This window comes from Cladophialophora yegresii (genome assembly GCF_000585515.1).
Source record: "Cladophialophora yegresii CBS 114405 chromosome Unknown aczIN-supercont1.4, whole genome shotgun sequence".
Classification (NCBI taxonomy): Eukaryota; Fungi; Ascomycota; class Eurotiomycetes; order Chaetothyriales; family Herpotrichiellaceae; genus Cladophialophora; species Cladophialophora yegresii.
Window position 1 is genome coordinate 471,351 of NW_006913048.1, and position 20,067 is coordinate 491,417.

The 20,067-nt window shown below is 54.0% G+C and overlaps 10 protein-coding genes across 10 annotated transcripts; 7 read left to right on the forward strand and 3 right to left on the reverse strand.

Moving 5' to 3' along the window:
• Positions 1 to 1,177: 1,177 nt before the first annotated feature.
• Positions 1,178 to 2,161, reverse strand: A1O7_05483 (ubiquitin-conjugating enzyme E2 J2; the record flags this gene model as incomplete). The annotated part of the gene is made up of 3 exons (XM_007759493.1): positions 1,178 to 1,827; positions 1,915 to 1,960; positions 2,018 to 2,161. The coding sequence occupies 3 exons, from the start codon at positions 2,159 to 2,161 to the stop codon at positions 1,178 to 1,180; spliced, it is 840 nt and encodes a 279-aa protein (XP_007757683.1).
• A 412-nt stretch (positions 2,162 to 2,573) lies between these two features.
• On the forward strand, positions 2,574 to 4,165 carry A1O7_05484 (uncharacterized protein; the record flags this gene model as incomplete). Its single annotated transcript, XM_007759494.1, has 2 exons — positions 2,574 to 2,901; positions 2,952 to 4,165. 2 exons carry the CDS (start codon positions 2,574 to 2,576, stop codon positions 4,163 to 4,165), a joined length of 1,542 nt encoding a protein of 513 aa, XP_007757684.1.
• Positions 4,166 to 4,612: 447 nt separating this feature from the next.
• A1O7_05485 (uncharacterized protein) lies at positions 4,613 to 5,624 on the forward strand (the record flags this gene model as incomplete). Its single annotated transcript, XM_007759495.1, has 2 exons — positions 4,613 to 4,975; positions 5,037 to 5,624. 2 exons carry the CDS (start codon positions 4,613 to 4,615, stop codon positions 5,622 to 5,624), a joined length of 951 nt encoding a protein of 316 aa, XP_007757685.1.
• A 586-nt stretch (positions 5,625 to 6,210) lies between these two features.
• Positions 6,211 to 7,311, forward strand: A1O7_05486 (uncharacterized protein; the record flags this gene model as incomplete). The annotated part of the gene is made up of 2 exons (XM_007759496.1): positions 6,211 to 6,363; positions 6,514 to 7,311. The coding sequence occupies 2 exons, from the start codon at positions 6,211 to 6,213 to the stop codon at positions 7,309 to 7,311; spliced, it is 951 nt and encodes a 316-aa protein (XP_007757686.1).
• Positions 7,312 to 8,482: 1,171 nt separating this feature from the next.
• Positions 8,483 to 11,092, forward strand: A1O7_05487 (beta-glucosidase; the record flags this gene model as incomplete). The annotated part of the gene is made up of 3 exons (XM_007759497.1): positions 8,483 to 8,699; positions 8,747 to 9,224; positions 9,277 to 11,092. 3 exons carry the CDS (start codon positions 8,483 to 8,485, stop codon positions 11,090 to 11,092), a joined length of 2,511 nt encoding a protein of 836 aa, XP_007757687.1.
• A 626-nt stretch (positions 11,093 to 11,718) lies between these two features.
• A1O7_05488 (uncharacterized protein) lies at positions 11,719 to 13,047 on the forward strand (the record flags this gene model as incomplete). The annotated part of the gene is made up of 1 exon (XM_007759498.1): positions 11,719 to 13,047. The coding sequence occupies one exon, from the start codon at positions 11,719 to 11,721 to the stop codon at positions 13,045 to 13,047; it is 1,329 nt and encodes a 442-aa protein (XP_007757688.1).
• Positions 13,048 to 13,423: 376 nt separating this feature from the next.
• On the reverse strand, positions 13,424 to 14,979 carry A1O7_05490 (uncharacterized protein; the record flags this gene model as incomplete). Its single annotated transcript, XM_007759499.1, has 4 exons — positions 13,424 to 14,208; positions 14,259 to 14,610; positions 14,659 to 14,811; positions 14,866 to 14,979. The coding sequence occupies 4 exons, from the start codon at positions 14,977 to 14,979 to the stop codon at positions 13,424 to 13,426; spliced, it is 1,404 nt and encodes a 467-aa protein (XP_007757689.1).
• A 382-nt stretch (positions 14,980 to 15,361) lies between these two features.
• Positions 15,362 to 17,081, forward strand: A1O7_05491 (uncharacterized protein; the record flags this gene model as incomplete). Its single annotated transcript, XM_007759500.1, has 2 exons — positions 15,362 to 15,510; positions 15,566 to 17,081. The coding sequence occupies 2 exons, from the start codon at positions 15,362 to 15,364 to the stop codon at positions 17,079 to 17,081; spliced, it is 1,665 nt and encodes a 554-aa protein (XP_007757690.1).
• Positions 17,082 to 17,381: 300 nt separating this feature from the next.
• On the reverse strand, positions 17,382 to 18,903 carry A1O7_05492 (kynureninase; the record flags this gene model as incomplete). Its single annotated transcript, XM_007759501.1, has 2 exons — positions 17,382 to 17,851; positions 17,907 to 18,903. 2 exons carry the CDS (start codon positions 18,901 to 18,903, stop codon positions 17,382 to 17,384), a joined length of 1,467 nt encoding a protein of 488 aa, XP_007757691.1.
• Positions 18,904 to 19,338: 435 nt separating this feature from the next.
• Positions 19,339 to 20,025, forward strand: A1O7_05493 (uncharacterized protein; the record flags this gene model as incomplete). The annotated part of the gene is made up of 1 exon (XM_007759502.1): positions 19,339 to 20,025. The coding sequence occupies one exon, from the start codon at positions 19,339 to 19,341 to the stop codon at positions 20,023 to 20,025; it is 687 nt and encodes a 228-aa protein (XP_007757692.1).
• Between the last annotated feature and the right edge of the window lie 42 nt (positions 20,026 to 20,067).

Below are 20,067 nucleotides of genomic sequence, written 5' to 3' on the forward strand. Positions count from 1 at the left end.
AGTTCGAGTTCGGGACCAGCTTGGGGTAGAATTGCTGATGTAAAAGTTTGCTCCAACTGCATCTTTGGCGCGCCGACGAACATATTACTGAAGATACCTAGGTACAGTACCTAGAAACTGTTTTCTGCTGCCCCGGATGGGTATCTGTCCATGACGCGGATCCTTCCTCCCTTCGTTTCGCTTGGAGCTCCCGGCACCGGCACCGACGCAGCGCAAATGCACGCCTGTGGACGGGATTTTTGGCGGCGGTTGTGGAGGGTGCTCGCTGCAAGCTTGGTCGGCAAAGTCCATTCAGAGCCGCCGATGACAAGGCATTGGCATGTTGTCGCTGCGTTAACATTGCGCTTTTCACATTTTTCGTATACACTACGGAGTACCTCGTTGCCAGGTTGACTCCATCCCTTTTGCTCACAAAGGAAGCCAATGCTCGCAGCAACTGTAGGGCTAGTGGAGCAAGCTAACCTTGGTGTCCTACCGAGCTGTAGTACCCCTCATGTTCCGAAGTAATAGCATGCGCGTGCTGCCAGCTTGCTGCAGGTGCCATGTGGATTCCGTGGGATAGATTGGCCTGGACGCACCGGAATCCTCATGATCGATCGCAACAGTGGCGGAGCGGGGTACCTTATCCGTCGGTACGTGTGACCGCTACATTGGTACGGAGTACGGAGTACTGAACTGTGGCAATAATCAGCTCCTTTCCGTTCAACCTCTAACGCCACGCGGAACTGCGGTTCCTCCCATATGTAAGACCAGCCCCTCGGAGCTTGTGACTGCAGTTTCCGTGGAGCCTTATGAGGCTCTGCAACCGACAATGTTGCATAGCACTCACACCACGAAGAAAAGGGGGGATCTCACCCCATTGTGTGCAAGTACTCCTTACGTCGGTCTATACGGAGTAACATCCTGATCTCGGCGAAATCAAGCGTGTAACCTTGTCTGGCCACCGCAGACCCGCCACTGCTCTGTGCCGAAACAACTCCTTTTGGCTTGCACAATCGCACCTTGAAGCTTTGCACAGCCACACAACAGCTCCTGCGCGAAAAAGTTTAGTAACCGCCCACTCACCGCGCTCCCCTGAGATAGCCAGATCACGCCAGATCCCGATGCAGATTTCGCCGCTGGTAACGCCGCAGGGACCGCATGCATGAATGCTAAGTTCGCTTGTTCATATCACTCGTCATGAGATGCCCTCTCCCTCGCCGAATATCCTTGCAAGCATGACATACATGACGAGACAGCCAGCAAAGATCCACAATTTCTGCCGCCAGATCCAGCCCTGACCAGCGTTCCGCGCGGCCTGGCCGCCCTGGACCACGGCACCGACTCCCGTACTGCCGCCTAGTATCCGACGCAGGGCTTTCGTCTCCGGGGAGCAGTTGATCGGTTCCTCCCCATCAGCGTCGGGGAGCATCCGACCGGTAGCTGGATCGATGCGGTGCCGATGAATCCAGCTGACATTCTCTTCGTGCTCCTCGGGAAATTCAGCTTTAAACTTGGCGCCCCCATCTCCCGCTTTCACGTTACCGATGCCCTTGATACTGCGTTGGACACCTGGGACAGGTTTCGAGGCCGTGCCACCGCCAGTTGAGTTCCACCACCTCGATCTTGCTGCCAAGAATCTGCGTTCCTGTACAGTGCCACCAATACTACCAGCTGTCATCTCCTCACCGTTCATGAACGACATAAGCCCTATTAGAATGGTCGACACAGACCACGCAGGGTTGAATGACTTCGGATGGAAATCACTGATGGATAGACACAATCTCGTAGAAGTCTGGAACCGGCCGGAAGGAGTGTGCATCATTATAGATGGCGGTGCGAAAGGATCTGTGGATTTCATTAGCACTGGTTAGTATGAACGATGCAAATAAACATTAGCAGACAGAGGCCTTTTTGACAACCCAGATGACTTACAGTCTGACGGGAAGATCAGGGTTCCCCAGTATTGACCTCCCTCATACTATCGGCTGCTTCAGCATTCTCCAATCTATACGAGTAGACCAGCAAGAAATCCTACCGGTGTGCCCGGAGCACCAGTCAGAATGTAATGCCATTCCAGAATGTTGCTTTCGTTTGGATGAGCCGTAATTAACGGAGGAGGTGACTTCTGGATGTTGGCGTATTCTCTCGTCAATCTCTTGTGCGCAGCACTTGTCGCCATGATTCGTAGGTGGGTGGGAGTTTGCGCAACCGGGGCACTGTCTGGCGCCACAGGAGTGTGATGCGACACGCGGGATTTAAGAGTGTCAAGATATGGCAGTAAAGCGCATGGAATGTGATGGGAATTGGACAGGTAGTAAACTCGTTAAAAGGCGCACACGAGCAAGTCAAGCCGCAGTTGAGTACACAGTAGATGTCCTTTTCAGCGGCCGCCCGCAGTTGGCGCCTCGAGGCCTCGTCATAGCGATGGTGAAGCAGGGCAGGTATCCCGAGAACCGATCGTCAGCGGCTAAAAGCGGGTCTGCAGGTACTTGTCCACAAGGCAGTTGTACGAGTATTCACAGCTCCCTTCTCCAGCAGTCTTGTGCTCACTCATCTCGACACTTGAAGCTCCAGGAGCTTGTCTGGCCGCAATGGCCGAAAAAAGTGGCGAAGATCAAATCTTCGAGCTGCTAAAGAAAGCTGACCCAGCCGAACTAGAGAAACGGCAAGCCGCCATTTCACGACGTCTGGAGAGCACCTTCAAGCTATCGCAACAACGTCTTGCAGAACTGATTGACCAGAACTCGACACTGCCTTCCACAGTCTCCTCCGTCACGATCCTGGGTAGTCCCAACACAAGGCATGGCTTTCTGCAAAGGGTTGTGGAACCCTTACTATCCAGCAATCGCGACAGACCATATACCCAGAGTGAGCTGATACGTGAAGTCGCCAAAACGGCGGAGAAGCTTAGGAAGTTTGGTTTGTCAACCCCTGGAGCTGTGGCGACCTTCTCTCATTGTCATTTGTAGGCATCTACCACGAACCCGTTTCTGTTTACCTGGACAAACCCTCCCAGACCGATCCCACAACGACCCCGACTGATGTCGCTGTCTATTACTCGGTGAAAGAGAAAAGTCGGATATTTGCAAAGACGGGAACGGACTTGGGCAACGCCGAAGGATCAGCTTACGCGAACGTCCAATGGCGGAACTTGTTGGGCGGGGCTGAAACATTGGACGTAAATGCCTCGATAGGCACCCGAACGCGGTCATCATATCAGGCGACCTTCGATACTCCAGTGCTTAGCAACCCCGATCTTCGGTTCCAGGTTGGAGGCTTACAGAGTGCGACACTGAAAGCCTTTGCCAGCCACGAGGAAGTGCTTAGGGGAGGATGGTCGAAGTTTCGTTGGCTGAGCTCGGCTGGGTCTTTCCACGAGCTAGGTTATAATGGGGTCTGGCGACAGGTAACTGGTCTGGCACAGAATGCTTCGCAGACGGTGAAGAGTGAGGCGGGCGACTCTTTCAAGAGCAGTATATCACACGCATGGACGAAAGAACGACGAGATAGCCCGATGCTACCAACCCGGGGATATTACGCGAAGACAGCTACAGAATTGGCCGGCTGGGGCCCATTGCAAGGAGATGTGGCTTTCTTCAAGACCGAATTCGAGTCACAGTCAGCAACGTCGATTCCCATTCCGGGGATCAAGGGCGACAGCGGTGTGACTTTCACGACAGGGTTGCGTGCTGGACTTTTGTACCCGTTGACACTTGGATCGAAGCAGAACCCAGAGATGTCAAGGATCAGTGATCGATTCCAGCTCGGGGGACCAACAGACGTGAGAGGGTTCAGGTTATCAGGGTTAGGGCCGCACGATGGTCCAGATGCGGTCGGCGGCGATCTTTATGCAGCAGGAAGCGCGAACCTCCTCGTGCCACTTCCAAAGGTTGGAAAGGACAGACCATTCCGACTACAGGCCTTCGTCAATGGTGGAAGGCTACTGGCCATCAGAAACACGGAGAGGGAGGGGGTGATGACAAGCCAAGAAGTCAAGCAGAGTGTATCCAATGCCATGTCCGAAGTTGGCAATGGGCTTCCAACCATGTCTGCAGGCATAGGGCTGGTCTATGCACATTCAGTGGCACGATTCGAACTCAACTTCTCGCTCCCACTGGTGGTCCGAAAACACGAAGAGGCCAGGAAAGGGGTGTCCTTCGGTATCGGCATCAACTTCCTGTAGTAGTAACGACTTAGAAGGATTTGTACATAATGACAGCCCAGCCTGCGGACAACGAACCGATCATCTAGCGTTCCTATGTAAGTGACGGGGTTGTGACAATACGTTAGCATGCATTGACGAGGCTGCGCGGAGGTCGAGGCGAGGCTGAGAACAACTGGCAAAGGTCAGCCAGTCAGAAGGTCGACACTGCGGAGTTTGACTCCAAGGCGGCTCTGAACACATCTGCATATCCGAGACCCAAGGCAACATCATAGCATTTTCTTCTGTTGCAGCTTGCTCATTCTTGCAACTGACCGCTTTTGAAGATCTGCAGAAGACCACTAATTGTTGTGTGCATATGCCAGGACGGGTCCCTGATTCACTTTCGCAACTGACCCTGCATCTACGTCCCACGAGACTGCGGAACACACTATTCCCGCGGCCTCGACGGCCTCCCCAAACGCAATCATGTCCTACTATAATCAACCATACGGCCCTGGGGCAGGCGGTGGAGGGGGAACAGGCGCCGCGAACCTCCAATTCTACCCTTCCTCATACTCGAACGTCTCGGGACACACCACGCCGTCGCAGGCTTCATACGGGGGTTATGGCGGCGCCGGAAACGCCGCAAATGCATTCTCAGCATATGGTTCAGGCCCTTCTGGGGCTTTTGGAGCGGGTTCTGGAATGCAGGGTGTGAGCGGCCGGATGGGCGATTCTGGCGGTGGTCTCAGGATGGGCTGGCTCGCCGCATTTGGAACAGAAGGTTATGAAGGCGAGCCCGGGTTGATGGAGGAGCTGGGCGTGAATTTTGGACACATCAAGACCAAGGTAAGGACGACACTGCCATGGAAGATTCCGTGACTGTTTTTTTCTAACACCCACGTGAAAGACTTTTGCGGTATTAAACCCGTTGACCCGGCCCTCCCCACACATCATGGACGACAGCGACCTTTACGGCGGTCTCCTTTTCCTCGTCCTCTACGGCACGTTCCTCGCACTGTCGGGCAAATTTTTCTACGGCTACATCTATGGCATTGCCCTGTTCGGCTCGTTCGCGTTGCATTGGATGTTTGCCCTCATGACGCCGCCCATCGACCCGAATGAGGCGGACCAGATGTCTCAGGCGCAAAGGGATCATCATCAGGGTCGTGACGGACGTGGCGGCGGACACTTCTCGAGTACGCTAACGTATTCTCGAAGCGCGAGTGTGCTGGGGTATTGTTTCTTGCCGCTTGTCTTCACCGCACTGTTTGGGGTTGCCGTGCCCATGGACACGGCTATGGGCTATGTTCTGACCGCTATGGCCGTCGGTTGGTGCACATTCAGCAGCTCGGGCATGTTTGTCAGTGTCGGACGGATGAAGGGCATGAGAGGGCTAGTGGCATACCCTTTGGCGTTGTTCTATTTGGGCTTTGGCATCATGGGCATCTTCTCTAGTCGGGGCAGTGGCATGCTGCAGGGATCAGTGGGCTCATGAAGTGCCTAGGCATCTGGAGAACACGGTGTTAAGGTCGCGAAAGGGCCAGTCACGCCCGTTGGGGTGCAGCCGAGGAGTGAGCAATTCCCAGCCTCTCTACCTCTTGAAGACACCGATGGCGTCTATCTGAAGCGAGGAGGTTCACGGTTGCAGCACCCCGCTACCATGGTGGATTCACAACTGTTAAGACGACCTACAAGCGTTGGGTGTTGGCAATGCCGCGGAGGGTGTGGCTGCATGGTCTAGTGCCGTCACCTCAGGCGGCTGGCGGGCGGCGATGAGCTACCGACTATGTGCACACCAGATTTATGACCGTATATATGGCAAAGATGCACGTGTAGCACAGCAAATGCTACCGTCAGAGTTGAAGCAAAAAGACAGCCACAAAAACTCTCTGCTAGATACGAGAACATTGACCTAATGGCTGGTTCGTGTGACGGACTTAACCGCCGTGATTTGGGACTTGTGGCTCTACAAAACTCGAATATCACGTTGTTTTCTACTCAAAATCCGCGGACTACATTAGCATCTAGCTGCTACTATCACTTGACACCAGCTGCCTCCATCTTAACCGTCGTTGACAGCCATGGAAATCTACGGCATGCTGGGGGAAAAGCTGGGGACGATAGGCAAGGACAAGGCGCAAGACCATGGCCAACCAGAAGAACAAAAGCTCCCCCAATGGAAGCAAGATTTCCTGCAGAAACCATCCATATCGTCGAGAAATGGCATCGCTTGGGTAAGTCTCCAGTTGTGCAGATGTGCGAAAATGCCAGACCTCTTACCTCGAAACTACTGGGTCATCTGACGATGCTTGACGACGTATCGTGTAACGCGAGCCAGGCCAGTCAGTCGATGTGCCTTCTGCTGACCTTCACTCACTTGACAGGGCTACGGCACACCCTACGAAGACACAGATACCCTCGTGCTTACCTCTACCAAATCGGACTTCATCGACATCAGATTCCCCCGCAAGCGAGAGTTGGGCAAGCCCATAGCATCAGAACCATCATTCTGGGCGTTCTTCGGAACTTCCAGCACGACTTTCGCCGGCCTCGATGGCGATGGCATTGAAATGCCGTACTCGGCGCACTGCGTGTGGAAACACGAGATCGATTCGAAAGGACCCGGCATCTGCGACGAGGGTGATATGTTCCTCCTCCCAAACGGGGACTGCATGGAGGTCGGCATGATGCAGAATCCCCAATCAGGCAACCTCGAAATGTACAAGGAATACTGGATAAGTCCGGATGGTGCTGGAGGGCGAGAACTCGAGCTCTTCCCCTGCACCGTCGCAAAGATTATACGAATGCCGAACGCGAAGGATCACGAGGGAGCAGCCCCCTCGCTACAAAACGGGAACGGAGGTACCATCATTCGAATAGGCAACTATTGCCAAGGCATTGCGCGTCAACCTCCCGCGGCAGACGCAGTCTTGGTCGAGAGATGGACCAGAGGTATCTTTGAAGCAGAAGCGGACCGCAACTCGAGCACTACTGCAGGTGCTGAACAGCCCATAGCAGCGAGCACGGGCTGGGTCCAGGATTGGCGTAACAACACTCCCTCTGATACTGGGGTCTCGATGCCCTGTATGTGGGTTTGCGACGACAATAGGAAGCTTGGGGACCAGATTGGGGTCGAAGGAGCCACTTGGGAAGTGGTGGAAGCTGTCCTTAAAAAACGATGAAAGCTAAGGTGCGTGAGATGGGAGATCGCCGCGGAAGGGAGATCTGATATGCTGGGATGGCTGATGAAGCTTCAATGGAGTGCGCGGCCACGTGGAAACGGAATGCTGATGCGCTTCACGGCCGTCATGCAGGACAGATCCAGGGCCAAGTCCATGCACGTTCCTAGATGGCCGCGGTTCGACGTCTACCGTACTCAACATGCACATGCAAGTAGAAAGGGCTGCGGGCTGAGTTTTTCAACGGAGAGGCCCCTCCACAGGAGTACCATACCTTGGCCTTCATGTGGGAAGGATACCTCGATCATCGCATGCGGCCTTGAGCCGAACGCATCCAGATACTGCATGAGGAGAGCGTCTCGCCGTGCGTACTCTGTACCTTAGGGTTCATTCCCGGATCGCGGTGGATGCAGCGCGAAGGACTTGATACGTGGGAATTGGTGAAGACAGTGCTAAACACGCCAGGATCGGCTAAGCATGTCTGCCGAGACCGATGAATAGCCGCTCGACCAATCACCATGTAATATGGCTTCAGCCTAAAATTTTTGCACAACTGCCTTAACTCGTACTCTCCAACTGTCATGACAGGTTTGGATCATCAGCCGACATTCCGCGAATGGCCCTTTGCCCTGAATAAGATCTCGACCGTGTGCATCCTTTGCATTGCATATTCGGGTCAGACTCCCCGAAGAAGATATGCACCAGTCTCATGGCAACCGGTACTATTATCGGACCTTGTTACAGCGAGGTTTCCGTCGACAGGTCACCGCCGCGCCCCTCCACGATAACGTCTCAAGCAACCGGCTGAAGTACTGTGTATTGCGAGTTAGCAGTGTAGCTGGAACGACTCCGCCACTGCTGACTGAGCTGTGGATCTGGCTGCTTCGCTATTGCTGGTGAGGCTGGCTACTTCACAAGACTCGTGCCATTCTCTTCCGTGTCTATGTGCCTAATCACGTTTCTCCGAGTCTCATCCACATCACTTTTCTCCAGCATCCGAAGTTATCCCAGTTACTTCGTTTACCATTCGTCAGGCAGAGAGCTGTGCTTGTCTTTTATTCTCGATGCTATACTTCCAATAAATACTGCCCTTTCCCTATGTCTCTATCAAGTTTTCTCTCCGTAGCCGAACCTCTCTGTTATTGTTGCTTGGCCCCTCCATATCGACCTCGCAATGGGCTCCTTACCTGTGCAGACGAGTTTCGATGTCGAAGACGTTCTCTCGCAGTTGACCATACCAGAGAAGGTTGCTCTGTTATCAGGCATCGATTTCTGGCACACAGCTCCTGTCCACCGCCTCGGCGTCCCCTCGATACGTTTGTCGGACGGACCCAATGGCGTGCGTGGAACTCGCTTCTTCAACGGCGTTCCTGCGGCGTGTCTGCCTTGCGGTAGGTTGATAGACGTGAGCATCAGAGACTTGGCTGACCTACTCCAGGGACGGGACTTGCGGCAACATGGGACACCGACCTCGTAAAGAAAGGCGGAGCTTTACAGGGTACTGAGGCCATCGCCAAAGGCGCTTCAGTCATTCTAGGCCCCACCACCAACATGCAGAGATCCCCGCTGGGAGGCCGCGGCTTTGAGAGCTTCAGTGAAGACCCCTATCTGGCCGGTGCCATGAGCGCTTCCACTATCAATGGGATCCAGTCGACCGGTGTCTCCGCCACCATCAAGCACTTTGTTTGTAACGATCAGGAAGATCAGAGACAAGCTGTTGACAGCATATTAACGGAGCGAGCACTCCGCGAAATCTACTTGATGCCATTCCAGATTGCTCAGCGAGACTCTCGACCAGACTGCTACATGACTGCGTACAATAAGGTCAATGGCACGCATGCCAGCGAAAACCCGAGATTGCTCAAGGATGTACTTCGAGGAGAATGGGGCTTCGATGGCTTGACAATGAGCGATTGGTAAGCAAGAACCGGAAACACATGGACTGTCCAGAATCATTGACAACAACAGGTTCGGTACATACTCGACGACGGAAGCTATCAAAGCAGGACTCGACCTAGAAATGCCCGGCCCTTCATACATCCGTGCACACTTGGTCAATCAGGCTCTAGGTTGTGGTAAGCTTCTTGTGCGTGATGTTGATGAAAGAGTCCGAGAGGTCCTCAAGCTCGTCAAGAAGACCCAGGCCTTGGGCATCCCAGAAAATGCCCCAGAAACCACGATTGACTCTCCTGAAACCTCGGAATTCCTCCGCACTCTTTCCGCCAACGGCCTTGTCTTGTTGAAAAACAATGACAATCTTTTGCCGCTCGACAAGAAGAAGACGACAGCCGTCATCGGTCCCAATGCGGCTTATGCATCCTATTGTGGAGGTGGTTCGGCTTCATTACTGCCGTACTACGCCATCAGCCCGCTTGACGGGATTAGAGAGCAGGTGCCAGAAGCAAAATATGCTCTCGGCGCGCCAGCCTGGAAAGCTTTGCCACTGATGACACGGCTGAGCAAGACGAAGAAGGGTGACCACGGGTTGACAATGACAGTCTTCCTGGACCCGCCTTCGGTGACGAACCGCAAAGCGATTGATGAGGTCTTTGTGAACAAATCGGATATTCTCCTTGTCGACTACAAACATCCCAAGATTAAGTCGTCTCTGTACTACCTCGAATTGAACGGCACCTTCACCCCGGAACAGACGACAGACTACGACTTCAGCATGTGCTGTGCTGGGACTGGCAAGATCTTTGTGAACGGCGAACTTGTGGTTGACAATGAGACCCATCAACGTCCCGGGAACTCGTTCTTCGGTGCCGGTACCGCAGAGGAGATCGGAAGGATGAAACTGGAGGAGGGCAAGACATACGACATCAAGGTCACCTTCGGCACATTACCCACCATGACTTTCAGCAGCCCCGGCACGACTGGTTTCGGCGCCGGCGGGCTGAGGGTCGGACTTGAGCGTAAAGCCGAGATTGAGACGGAGATTGAACGAGCTGTTCAATTGGCGAAGGAGGTTGACCAAGTCATTCTTTGCGCCGGGCTGAACAGCGAGTGGGAGTCAGAAGGCTACGACCGTGAGCACATGGACCTGCCACCTGGCAGCGACAAACTGATCAAGGCTGTCCTCGCGGCCAATCCCAACACAGCTATCGTCATCCAGTCCGGCACGCCCGTCGCTATGCCCTGGCTCGAATCGGCTCCAGCTGTCCTTCAAGCATGGTACGGCGGCAACGAGACGGGCAACGCCATCGCAGACGTGGTCTTTGGCAACACCAACCCCAGCGGCAAACTGCCTTTGAGTTTCCCCATCAGAAACGAAGACAACCCGGCGTTCTTGAACTACAAGTCCGAGCGGAACCGAGCCATCTACGGCGAAGACGTCTACATTGGCTATCGATTCTACGAGAAGACGAACAAGGAGGTCGCGTTCCCCTTTGGCCACGGTCTGAGCTACACGCAGTTTGACATCAAGGACCTCTCTGTCTCTGACGACGGTGCTGAAATCCTCGTCTCGGCCACCGTGTCCAACACAGGCAAGGTCGACGGAGCCCAGGTCGTCCAGGTCTACTTCTCACAACACAACGCCAGCATTAATCGACCGAAGAAAGAGCTCAAAGGCTTCAGCAAGGTTTTCGTAAAGGCTGGCCAGAGCGAGAAGGTCGGGATTGCCATCTCGAAGAAATATGCCACGAGCTTCTGGGACGAGGCCAGAGACGCTTGGGTCATGGAGAAAGATACCTTCGACGTGCTCGTCGGGGATTCGAGTGCAAATACGCCGTTGACGGCGCAGGTGAAAGTCCTTCGATCGGAATGGTGGAGAGGGTTGTAGACGAGTGGCCGGCCGTTTGAGGCAAGGCCATTTGAGTATAGCGATTGAGATACGGGTCCCTTTTTTGGGCGTCTGTTGGCATCGACCTGCAAGATGAAGTGGTCTTGTCATGGGGTGGTGGTGTGCTTGTTTTGCGTCGAATAAATGCTTGGGAATGATAGCGCAGAAGGGCACTGATCACCCGACGGGATGTGTGTTTATGAGAAATGAAGATACCTAGGTATGTATATTTCGGCCCAGCTACATGGCAAACATTGTTGAAGTCTGGACATCCCAAGGTATTTCATGCAGCTGGCCCACTGTCCTGCGATTCTCATGATTGGAATATATACTGCCCTGCCATGTGATGCCCTGCCAGCCATGCCAAGAAAAGTCAGCCAGCATGACATTTCCCTTCAATTCTCATACTTGGTCCTTTGTACATATCACGCCTCTCCTGGGTGCATATATAGCTGATCCAACCACCCACCTCGGAGCATCGCACACGGACATGCGAGCTGTCGAGAACGCACATTACCGCACCTGTTGATACCTCTTGGCTCAGCATCGCACCGCACCGCGCCCATAACTTTACCCAGAAACATATCCTGCCATGACATGCCATGATATGACACGCCGCCTCCAACATGCACACCACCTCTTCGAACACGAACAAACTCGGCGTCTACGCCCTCGGCTCCAACTCCTCGGGCCAACTGGGCGTAGGGCACGCAGAGGACGTGCGATCAACCCCCCAGAGATGTATTTTTGCGGTTGAGGCCGAGGCGGATGGCGAGGGATCAGCCGATCGAGGAGCCCGTGGCGCCGGCGTATCACCCGCACGACCACCTCCGCTACGACGCGCCCACCAGGATCGAGACCTCGATCCCTCACTAGTAGGTCATATCACGAAGATCGTCGCGGGTGGGAACCACACGGTCGTGCTGACGGGTCGGGGCCGCGTGTTTGTTGCTGGACGGAGTGGGGGCGGGTTGCGCGGCGACGCCGGAGACAATGTATTCAAGGAGGTGACGAGGGAGGTTTTGGAGTTTTGTCCGCGCGGGGTTGGCGGTGAGGGTGGAGTTTACGACGAGTCCATCACAGATGTGGCTGCTTCGTGGGATGTTTCGTTCGCCGTGGTGGGTGGGCGGGCGGTTGTCTGTTGGGGTGAATTCGGCGGGACTTGTGGTATTACGGCTCCTACCACTTCACCGACCACCACTACTCTTTCGACAGCGTCAGCAACTGGCACACAGCAGATGTGGACGAGTTTTGTCCTAGACCATACGGGAAGCAGGGTGGACGTCACCATCACAGCCATTGAGGCGGGCATGGCGCATGTCGTGGTTCTTCTGTCCAACGGTCAGGTCTACGGCTGGGGAGCTTCGCGGAAAGGACAGCTCGGCGAGCAATATCAGGGGCAGAAAATTCTGCGGGATGCGCGCAGGATTGATGTCGGGCCTGAAGGGAGACGACTACTGCCTTTTGCGCCGGAGAAGGTCATCTTGGGAAGGGAATACACCGTGTTCCTACGGCGAGACGATAAGCTAGTCACTTGGGGTTCGATGGCTGGGAACAGGGACGTGGACGCGGAGTGCTTGTTCGGCCAGGACGATGTGGCTGTCTCGGGATGGAGCTCTGTCCACGTATTGTCCCGGTTGGGAGGATCCCTGTCAACACTGGTCAAGAGTATGGGCAAGAACAACCACGGGCAGTTTGCTCCAGCGAATCTGCCGCCTATACGGGCCATAGCCGCCGGGAGCGAACACTGTGTAGCTCTTACACTGGAGGGACAGGTCATTGCATGGGGATGGGGAGAGCATGGGAACTGTGGAGAACAGGTCGATGGCAAGGGGAATGTAGTCGATCGGTGGAATGTGATTCGTCTGCCTGGACTTGATCAGCGTACCGTTGTGAGAGATGTTGCTGCTGGGTGCGCCACGACGTTCGTGATCTGTGGCGAAGATGATCGGTGAAGAGGATCAAGATACGCCTCAAGAGATGTCCCCTTCCCTTTGGCTACTTCAGTCGACATGCTGCTGCCGACTTGGACATAACTGTAAGTAACACTCGAGCTACCCTCCTGGGGACACAAAAAGCAAACGTTGGTAAGCCAGTGAAGGATTCGAACCTCCGCTCTTCAGGTCATGGGCCCGACGATTTCAACCGCTAATCCAACTGGCTTCACTGATTTGTGGTGAGTCTTTGAGAGTCGTGCTTTTATGCATGAATTTCAGTTGAGTGATCAGATGTGACTCACACCACCGCCGCATGCATGGAACGACGATTCAGGCGGACTGCCACGGTGAGTCACCGAGAGGGACGGCTTCGTGACAGCCTCAGAATGCTCTATCAGTCGAAGATACCCTTGAATTGCGACAGTCTCTGCGTTGGAGCAATTTCCGTGGGAAACCTCGATCTGGCCAGGCGACTCCTGCTCTCTGGTTGCTGTTCTTGCTCCTGCACCGAGGCAAAGGAATGCATCTCTGAATCTCGAATGAGCCGTGTCGAGCTGGACGCAGAAATGGCGTTATCTGCAGTATTGTCCCATGTCACGATGTCTGGCTCTTGCTCAAAATTGGGCTCATCCCATTGTTGGTCGTCCTCATCAGCAGGGATAAAAAGACTGTTCGGGTCGATGCTTGCCGAAGGGGGTCCAGTGGCAGAGTTTACTGAGTCAGACTTGGCAAGCGGCGGCGGCGCGACACTCCCTCTATCACGTAGCGAGGCCCGCGGTGGAGGGGCCATTGGGCCACCTGCCGGCCGAGGGTTCGTATGCGCACTTCCTGAGGTTGCAGCAGGAGTCGCAGGGTCGCGTGAAGCCGGACGCATGGAGAGATCTCGTGCGGGTGTGGTAGTGGTTGATGCGTCTGAAGCACTGCTTGGGACATATGTTGACCCTCTGGTCATCAGGGTGAATTCCGCTGCAAGGCCACCTTCTCCGTAAGTGATCTGCATCGGTCGGTTACCTCGTGAGTATCTTGCTGTGACCGGAGTCCGCATAGTCTCTGCATGAGCTATGATCGATCGGAAGTCTTTGACCATCGTGCCAATATGAAGGCCTTCCTGGACATTGAAATCGTTGAAATCCTTTCGCTCCACCGCAACAGAAGTGTGCATAGGTTGCTTGAGAATCTCTGCGCTTCAGTCAGTCCGCGGTTCCGACGGCTGCGGCAGTGTGTCACACCTCTGCCAGCTTGGATCTTCTCGGTATAGCTAGTAAAGGTCACCTTTCCATTCTGGAAGTACCAATCCAGTTGATCAGTCTTGGGCCCGAAATATTCCACCACGTCCCTGAGAGTCCGTGAAGAGGCGGTCCAGTAATTGGTCGACCCAAGCTTGTCGAAAGCTGCATGCATGATGTCTCCAGGCTCGTAGAATAGTCGATACGTCTTGACAATGCCCTGACGGCAGTTTAGTCGAAAGACCAATCGGCATTCTGCTTGGTCTGGATTGGCCTGCAACTCGCAATCGCATGTTTCGAGCCCACCTTCCCTGTCTCGATCACCTAGTCGACGTTTAAAGATGGACAGGAGTGCCTACCACGATCAGACATTTGCTAAGGTGCGAGGTGAGAAGCAATTTACCCGATTCTGGATTTTGCATGACCATTGCTTCTGCGGAGCAGAGCCCGATGCAGGTCTCGGCCCCGATGAGAAGTGGTACTTGGTGAAGAAGGACGAATCAAGTGTAAATGCCGCATGAGCAGTTTTGGATATGTTCAGACTCGAGAACCGCAGCTTGTTCTATTAGTCGAGCGAAGCCACGGCATCTACAGCAGCACGACGACTTACGAATTGAGGTGTGGCCTCGAGCGAGACATCTTCATCAAATCTTGCCAGGCAGGTGAGGAAATCGTGAAGGTGCACCACTCCAGACGGAGCGACAGTGAACAACAGAGTCGGCATTGAGTGTCATTCTGTCTCCATGCAAGCGTTGTTCCACCTCGTCTTCGCTGACACGGTGAATCGCGAGTCCAACGCGCAAATTCGCAACACCTCGAACACGACGCGTTGACGTCATCGTGGACGTCGCCGCAAGAATCTCTGAGACTCGCCTGAAGATTGCAATGGTCAACAAATGCTACCTAAGTTATTAGTGAACGATCACCAGTTCCCGCAGCAGTTCTCATTTTCCAATAGACCGTGCTCGAAACGCTTGACATCAAGATTCTCTCTGCCTCTTGGCTCCTTTTCTCGCCTTTTGGCTATCCCTTCGATCCATGGGTACCTCTCTCCTTTGAATCTCGAGTAAGGCTTGAGTCGTCCAAAGCAGACCAGAGACCCAATCATGGCTTCGTATCAAGGCGAGACACTCCCTGACGAGATCCTGTCCCTGATATGCCAGGAGCTCGGAAATGACAGGGACTTCGGCTCGCTCTTCAAGTGTGCCCTCAGCTCACAGTCATTTGCAGATCCAGCGCTCCGAACATTGTATCAGTGAGTTTGCGCTATTAATTGACGGACCTGGACCTTCAAGACTAATCCGCTTCAGATTACATCAATTCTCGCCGGCATTTGAGCAGAGGGATGATATGGAGTTCAAGCAGCGACCCGGTGACTATGCTACGAAACATGCCGAACATGCCCAGTTCTTCCGCCGATGGACGGTGTTATGGCGCTCCATCACGCTGTCTAGTCTTGACGACGACGTCACCTACAAACCGTACTGCCGTTATATCAAGACCCTGGACTTTCGAAACCTGTCACTAATGCTCGAGGACATGAATTTTACTGGCACTATTCGAACTGCCTTTTTCGCGGGTAGACTGCGTCCTTTCCATTTCCCCAAGACTGAATACAAGAGACAAGTCGTGGATATCGTTGCGACAGTCAACGCCATCGGAGATGCAGTCACTGCCAAGACGACACTGCTCGAAGAGATTGACGGCCATATCAGCCCCGGGTTCCTACCACGATGGATTTCTCGTTCTCCAAGACTCGAGACGATGGTCCTCTGGAAGGGAGATGCACTGATCAATGGCGCGGGCGAAGCGATCGCCGAGAACTGCGAGAACTTTAAGAATCTGACCCTTCACGAGTGGATGTCCCCAAATGCAGACGAGCTATTTGCAGCATTCCTCACTGAGCTGAAGCCAGATACCCTCACCTATTTCGAGATGATCAGCTTCAACAATATTGGGAAGCTCTCATTCGGAGCGCTCGGACGGCACAGGAAGTTGCAGCAGTTGGAACTCGGCAACCTGAACGAAGACGCAGTGCGGAACCTGAACGCGCTAAAGGGTTGCACTTCCATACATACGCTCAAGCTGGATGACAATTACGGCACCGTAAGGATTGAAGAGCTCAATAACGATGTGTTTCTCGAGGTGGTTGAATGGCTCAGCTCGTGCACAGAGCTTCGAGATCTCAGCCTGAAAAAGTTCTTCGATGGCCCTGCGCTGCTCTCTCGCGTCCTGCATTCCCCGAACGTCAAACTGACCAGGCTTTCCCTCGAGGGCTATACTGTCCGCAACGTCAATGCCCAGCTCTTCCACAGCGCACTTGCAGACCAGAAATCACTGGAATCGGTGTGGCTCAAGGGGAACGGGGAAGATACTACGCCTGATGACCTTCAGATCATGGTCGAGGGCCTCTGCAACCTGACCAATCTGCGAGAGCTGGCCCTGAAGGATGTGTCAGATGAATTCACAGAAGAGCACATCATAGCTCTGGCACTCAGTCTCCCACTCCTTGAAGATTTTTGGACTAGTGGTGGCGAGGTCTCGGCGGACATTTTGCCACCTCTCGCTCAGCTCAAGCATCTCAAGAACCTGACGCTATACGCCATGACTCAATTCCACTCTAACCAGATCATGGAATACTTGATGAGTCTCGATGCAGTGAACCAGAAAGGCTTTACTTTATCGCTGATGGCCGCCGATCCAGACTTTGATCTGACCGAGGACACTCAAGATATGATTCGGGAGTACATACGCGCCAACCTCGACGGCAGGTTCGATTTTGTACTATGGCGGGAAGCGGAGCTGAGTGATAGCGAGGACGACTAGAAGTCTATCCTGTTTAAACAAATGCTCCTTGCGGATCGTCGTCGGCGACGGTACCACAATGCGACTCGCGTCCGTGCGAACCACGCAAGCCCTCAACGCGAGGCATTGCTTGATGTGAGGTCGGGCAGGATATCCTCGGGGTCAGGCAGAAGCTCTCCAATGAACTAGTTCAGAGGTTGTTGAAGGTCCGTCTCGACTGACCACCTTGTACAGCAGTCTCCGAGACTAGTGGCAAAGACAGCAGTGGAGGCGCCACAAGAATAGCTCTTCTCGACATGTCTCAATGACAGCTGTACCGGCTCAAACGCTTTCCAATCCCAATGGGACACTGGCCAGTCTTTGCCCGGATGATGCTTCAGTGGTTAAAGCGGCTTCAAGCACCTGACAGAAATGAAGAACATCGGCGAAGGAATTGTACAACGGCGTCGGGGCAACTCGGAGGACATCGGGTTTCCTCTCGTCCACAACGACACCGTTACTCTCGAGGTGCTCCAGCACATGGTCAAGCAGACCGGGCGCTAGTCGGATGCTGAGTTGTGCACCCCTTTCACTAGGGCTCCGGGGCGTGATGATATCGAACTTCCCTGGAGAAATCAAGGACATAACAGCGAGGAGCTGTTCTAGATAAGCCGTCAGACGATGGGACTTCGCTCGCAACGTAGCCATGGAGGTTTCATTGAAGATTTGCAACGAGGCAATTACGGCGGTGATATCGAGGGCGCTGGGGTTGGATAGTTGGTAGCCCGCTGCGCCTGGCCTGGGCACAAATTCTGCCAACCATCAGTCCCTCAAGGTTGTTCGGTCGCTGCATAGCATAGAACTTACTGTTCGTCATTTGGAAGCGGCTGCTCTTGTCGTCGCCCCACCACCCGCTCAGTCTGGGCCAGTATCGCTGCCCCGTCTCCTTGTCCATGTCGACCTTGCCGTACTTCTCATTCACGAAGATGCCTGCCATAGCCCCAGGTCCGGAATTGAGGTACTTGTAACTGCACCAGCACGCGAAATCCACGTCCCAGTCATGGAGTTGCAAATCCACGTTCCCGACCGCATGAGCCAGATCCCAGCCTATCATAACGCCCTTTGCGTGAGCGTGCTTCGTGATCGTCTGCATGTCGAAGTATTGGCCCGTGTAGAACTGAATGCCCGGGAGAAGAATTAGAGCAAGCTCGGAGGCGTGCTTGTCAATCGCTTCGAGAATCTGTTGCGTCGGCAAAATCGGATGCTGTTCGTCAAAAGGCTCCAGCAATATCATCGCCTCTGCTGGGTCAAGACCGTGGTGAAAAATCTGCGACTCGACTGCGTAGTGGTCACTTGGGAAGGCCTTGCCCTCCAACATGATCTTCCACCTTCCCGTACCTTTCTGACTAGGTCGGTAGAAACTCGACATGAGAAGATGCAAATTCCCTGTCAACGTACCCATGACGGCGACTTCATCCTGCATCGCACCGACGACCGGTGCTATGAGCTTTGCCGCGTGGTCATCGACATGCAGAAACGGCTGTAGTGGGGAGTCGGAGTGCTCGACAAAATGCCCTAGCACGCCCTTCGTCCGCCACTGCGTTAGAAAGGAGGTAACAAGACTTGCGGTCCGGATGGGTTGAAGACCAAGAGAATTGCCGCAGAGGTATGTACATGGCTTCGAGGGTGTTTCCTCTGGTGACTGCGATAGGGTCGAGCGTCTTAAGTCTGACAGGGTCGGAATGTGGAATTCTGCGCGGAAGTGGGAGAGAGGATCGTCGCCGTCGAGCGAGAGGGCGTACGCCTCTGAGAAGGGATCAAGGGTATCATCTGCGCTTCCCGTAGCGGCCGTGCCCTGTGACATATTCGAGAGAGTACAAGATGACCCCTGTGACAGCTTCCGGTATAGATTTGAAGGCCTTTGCCCAGCCACCTTCCGCCGGTTTGATTGCCCTGGCCCAGCAGCTTGTAGCTTCTGTCCAACAGGTCGTAGACGAAATAGAGGAACCCTGATCCAAAAAGAAAGAGCTGATCTATGGTCAAATCCACTCTCTATAAACCGAAATCCGTCTGTGGCTCGGGGCAACAGAACAGAACCGAACGTATCCCACCCCAGGGGATCGATAATTACTCGTCCATGTATGTAAATGTCAGCGACGCAATTCGACCGACGTTTTGCCACGCCCATCCTGCGTCATTGGCATCGCTGCTCCATCAGCTCCTCTTCCTCTCTCGACGCCATTGGAATACAAGTCGTCTTCACTTGATCGGTACAAAATCCAGTTTACCCGCTGGCATAATGTCACAAACCCCGTTGAAACTCGCCTTTGGTGCTTCGAGACCACTGCGGAGGTCCAGAGATGCGACGACGTACCTCCATCTATGTCGAGCATGCAGAGCCGGCCTCTCCACCTCTACCATTCAGCGACATAACTTGGGATCCTCGCGACGACCATTACTAGACTCTCTATCCACGAGGGTAGCCTCAAGGCGACATTTCTCCAGCACATCCATCACAAGGGCGACGGTTGTGCTTCAGAACCCCCGCACCGATGACGAAGGCAACGACATGACCATTACGATCTCCGAACGAGCTGCGAAGCGCTTGAAACAGATCACCTCGGCGCCACCTCAGAAGAACACGTTAACATCGAGTCCTTCGTCGTCTCAGGAGGCGCATTTACGAGTCACCGTCACGAGTGGCGGATGTCATGGCTTCCAGTACCTCATGTCTCTCGAGGACGCATCAAAGATTGACAAAGAAGAGGACACAATATTCGAGTACACTCCGTCGGAGGGGGAGTCAACCAGCTCAAAGGATGACTCCGGCAGAGCAGAAGTTGTTATGGACTCTGCATCCCTAGAGTTGCTGAAGGGCAGCACTATTGATTTCACGCAGGAGTTGATTGGGAGCCAGTTCAAGGTGGTAGGGAATCCAAGAGCGACGAGTAGTTGTGGATGTGGGACGAGTTTTGATGTTGAATGACGAGATGCGGCTCCAAAGAACTACTTGGATGGTCAACGGAAG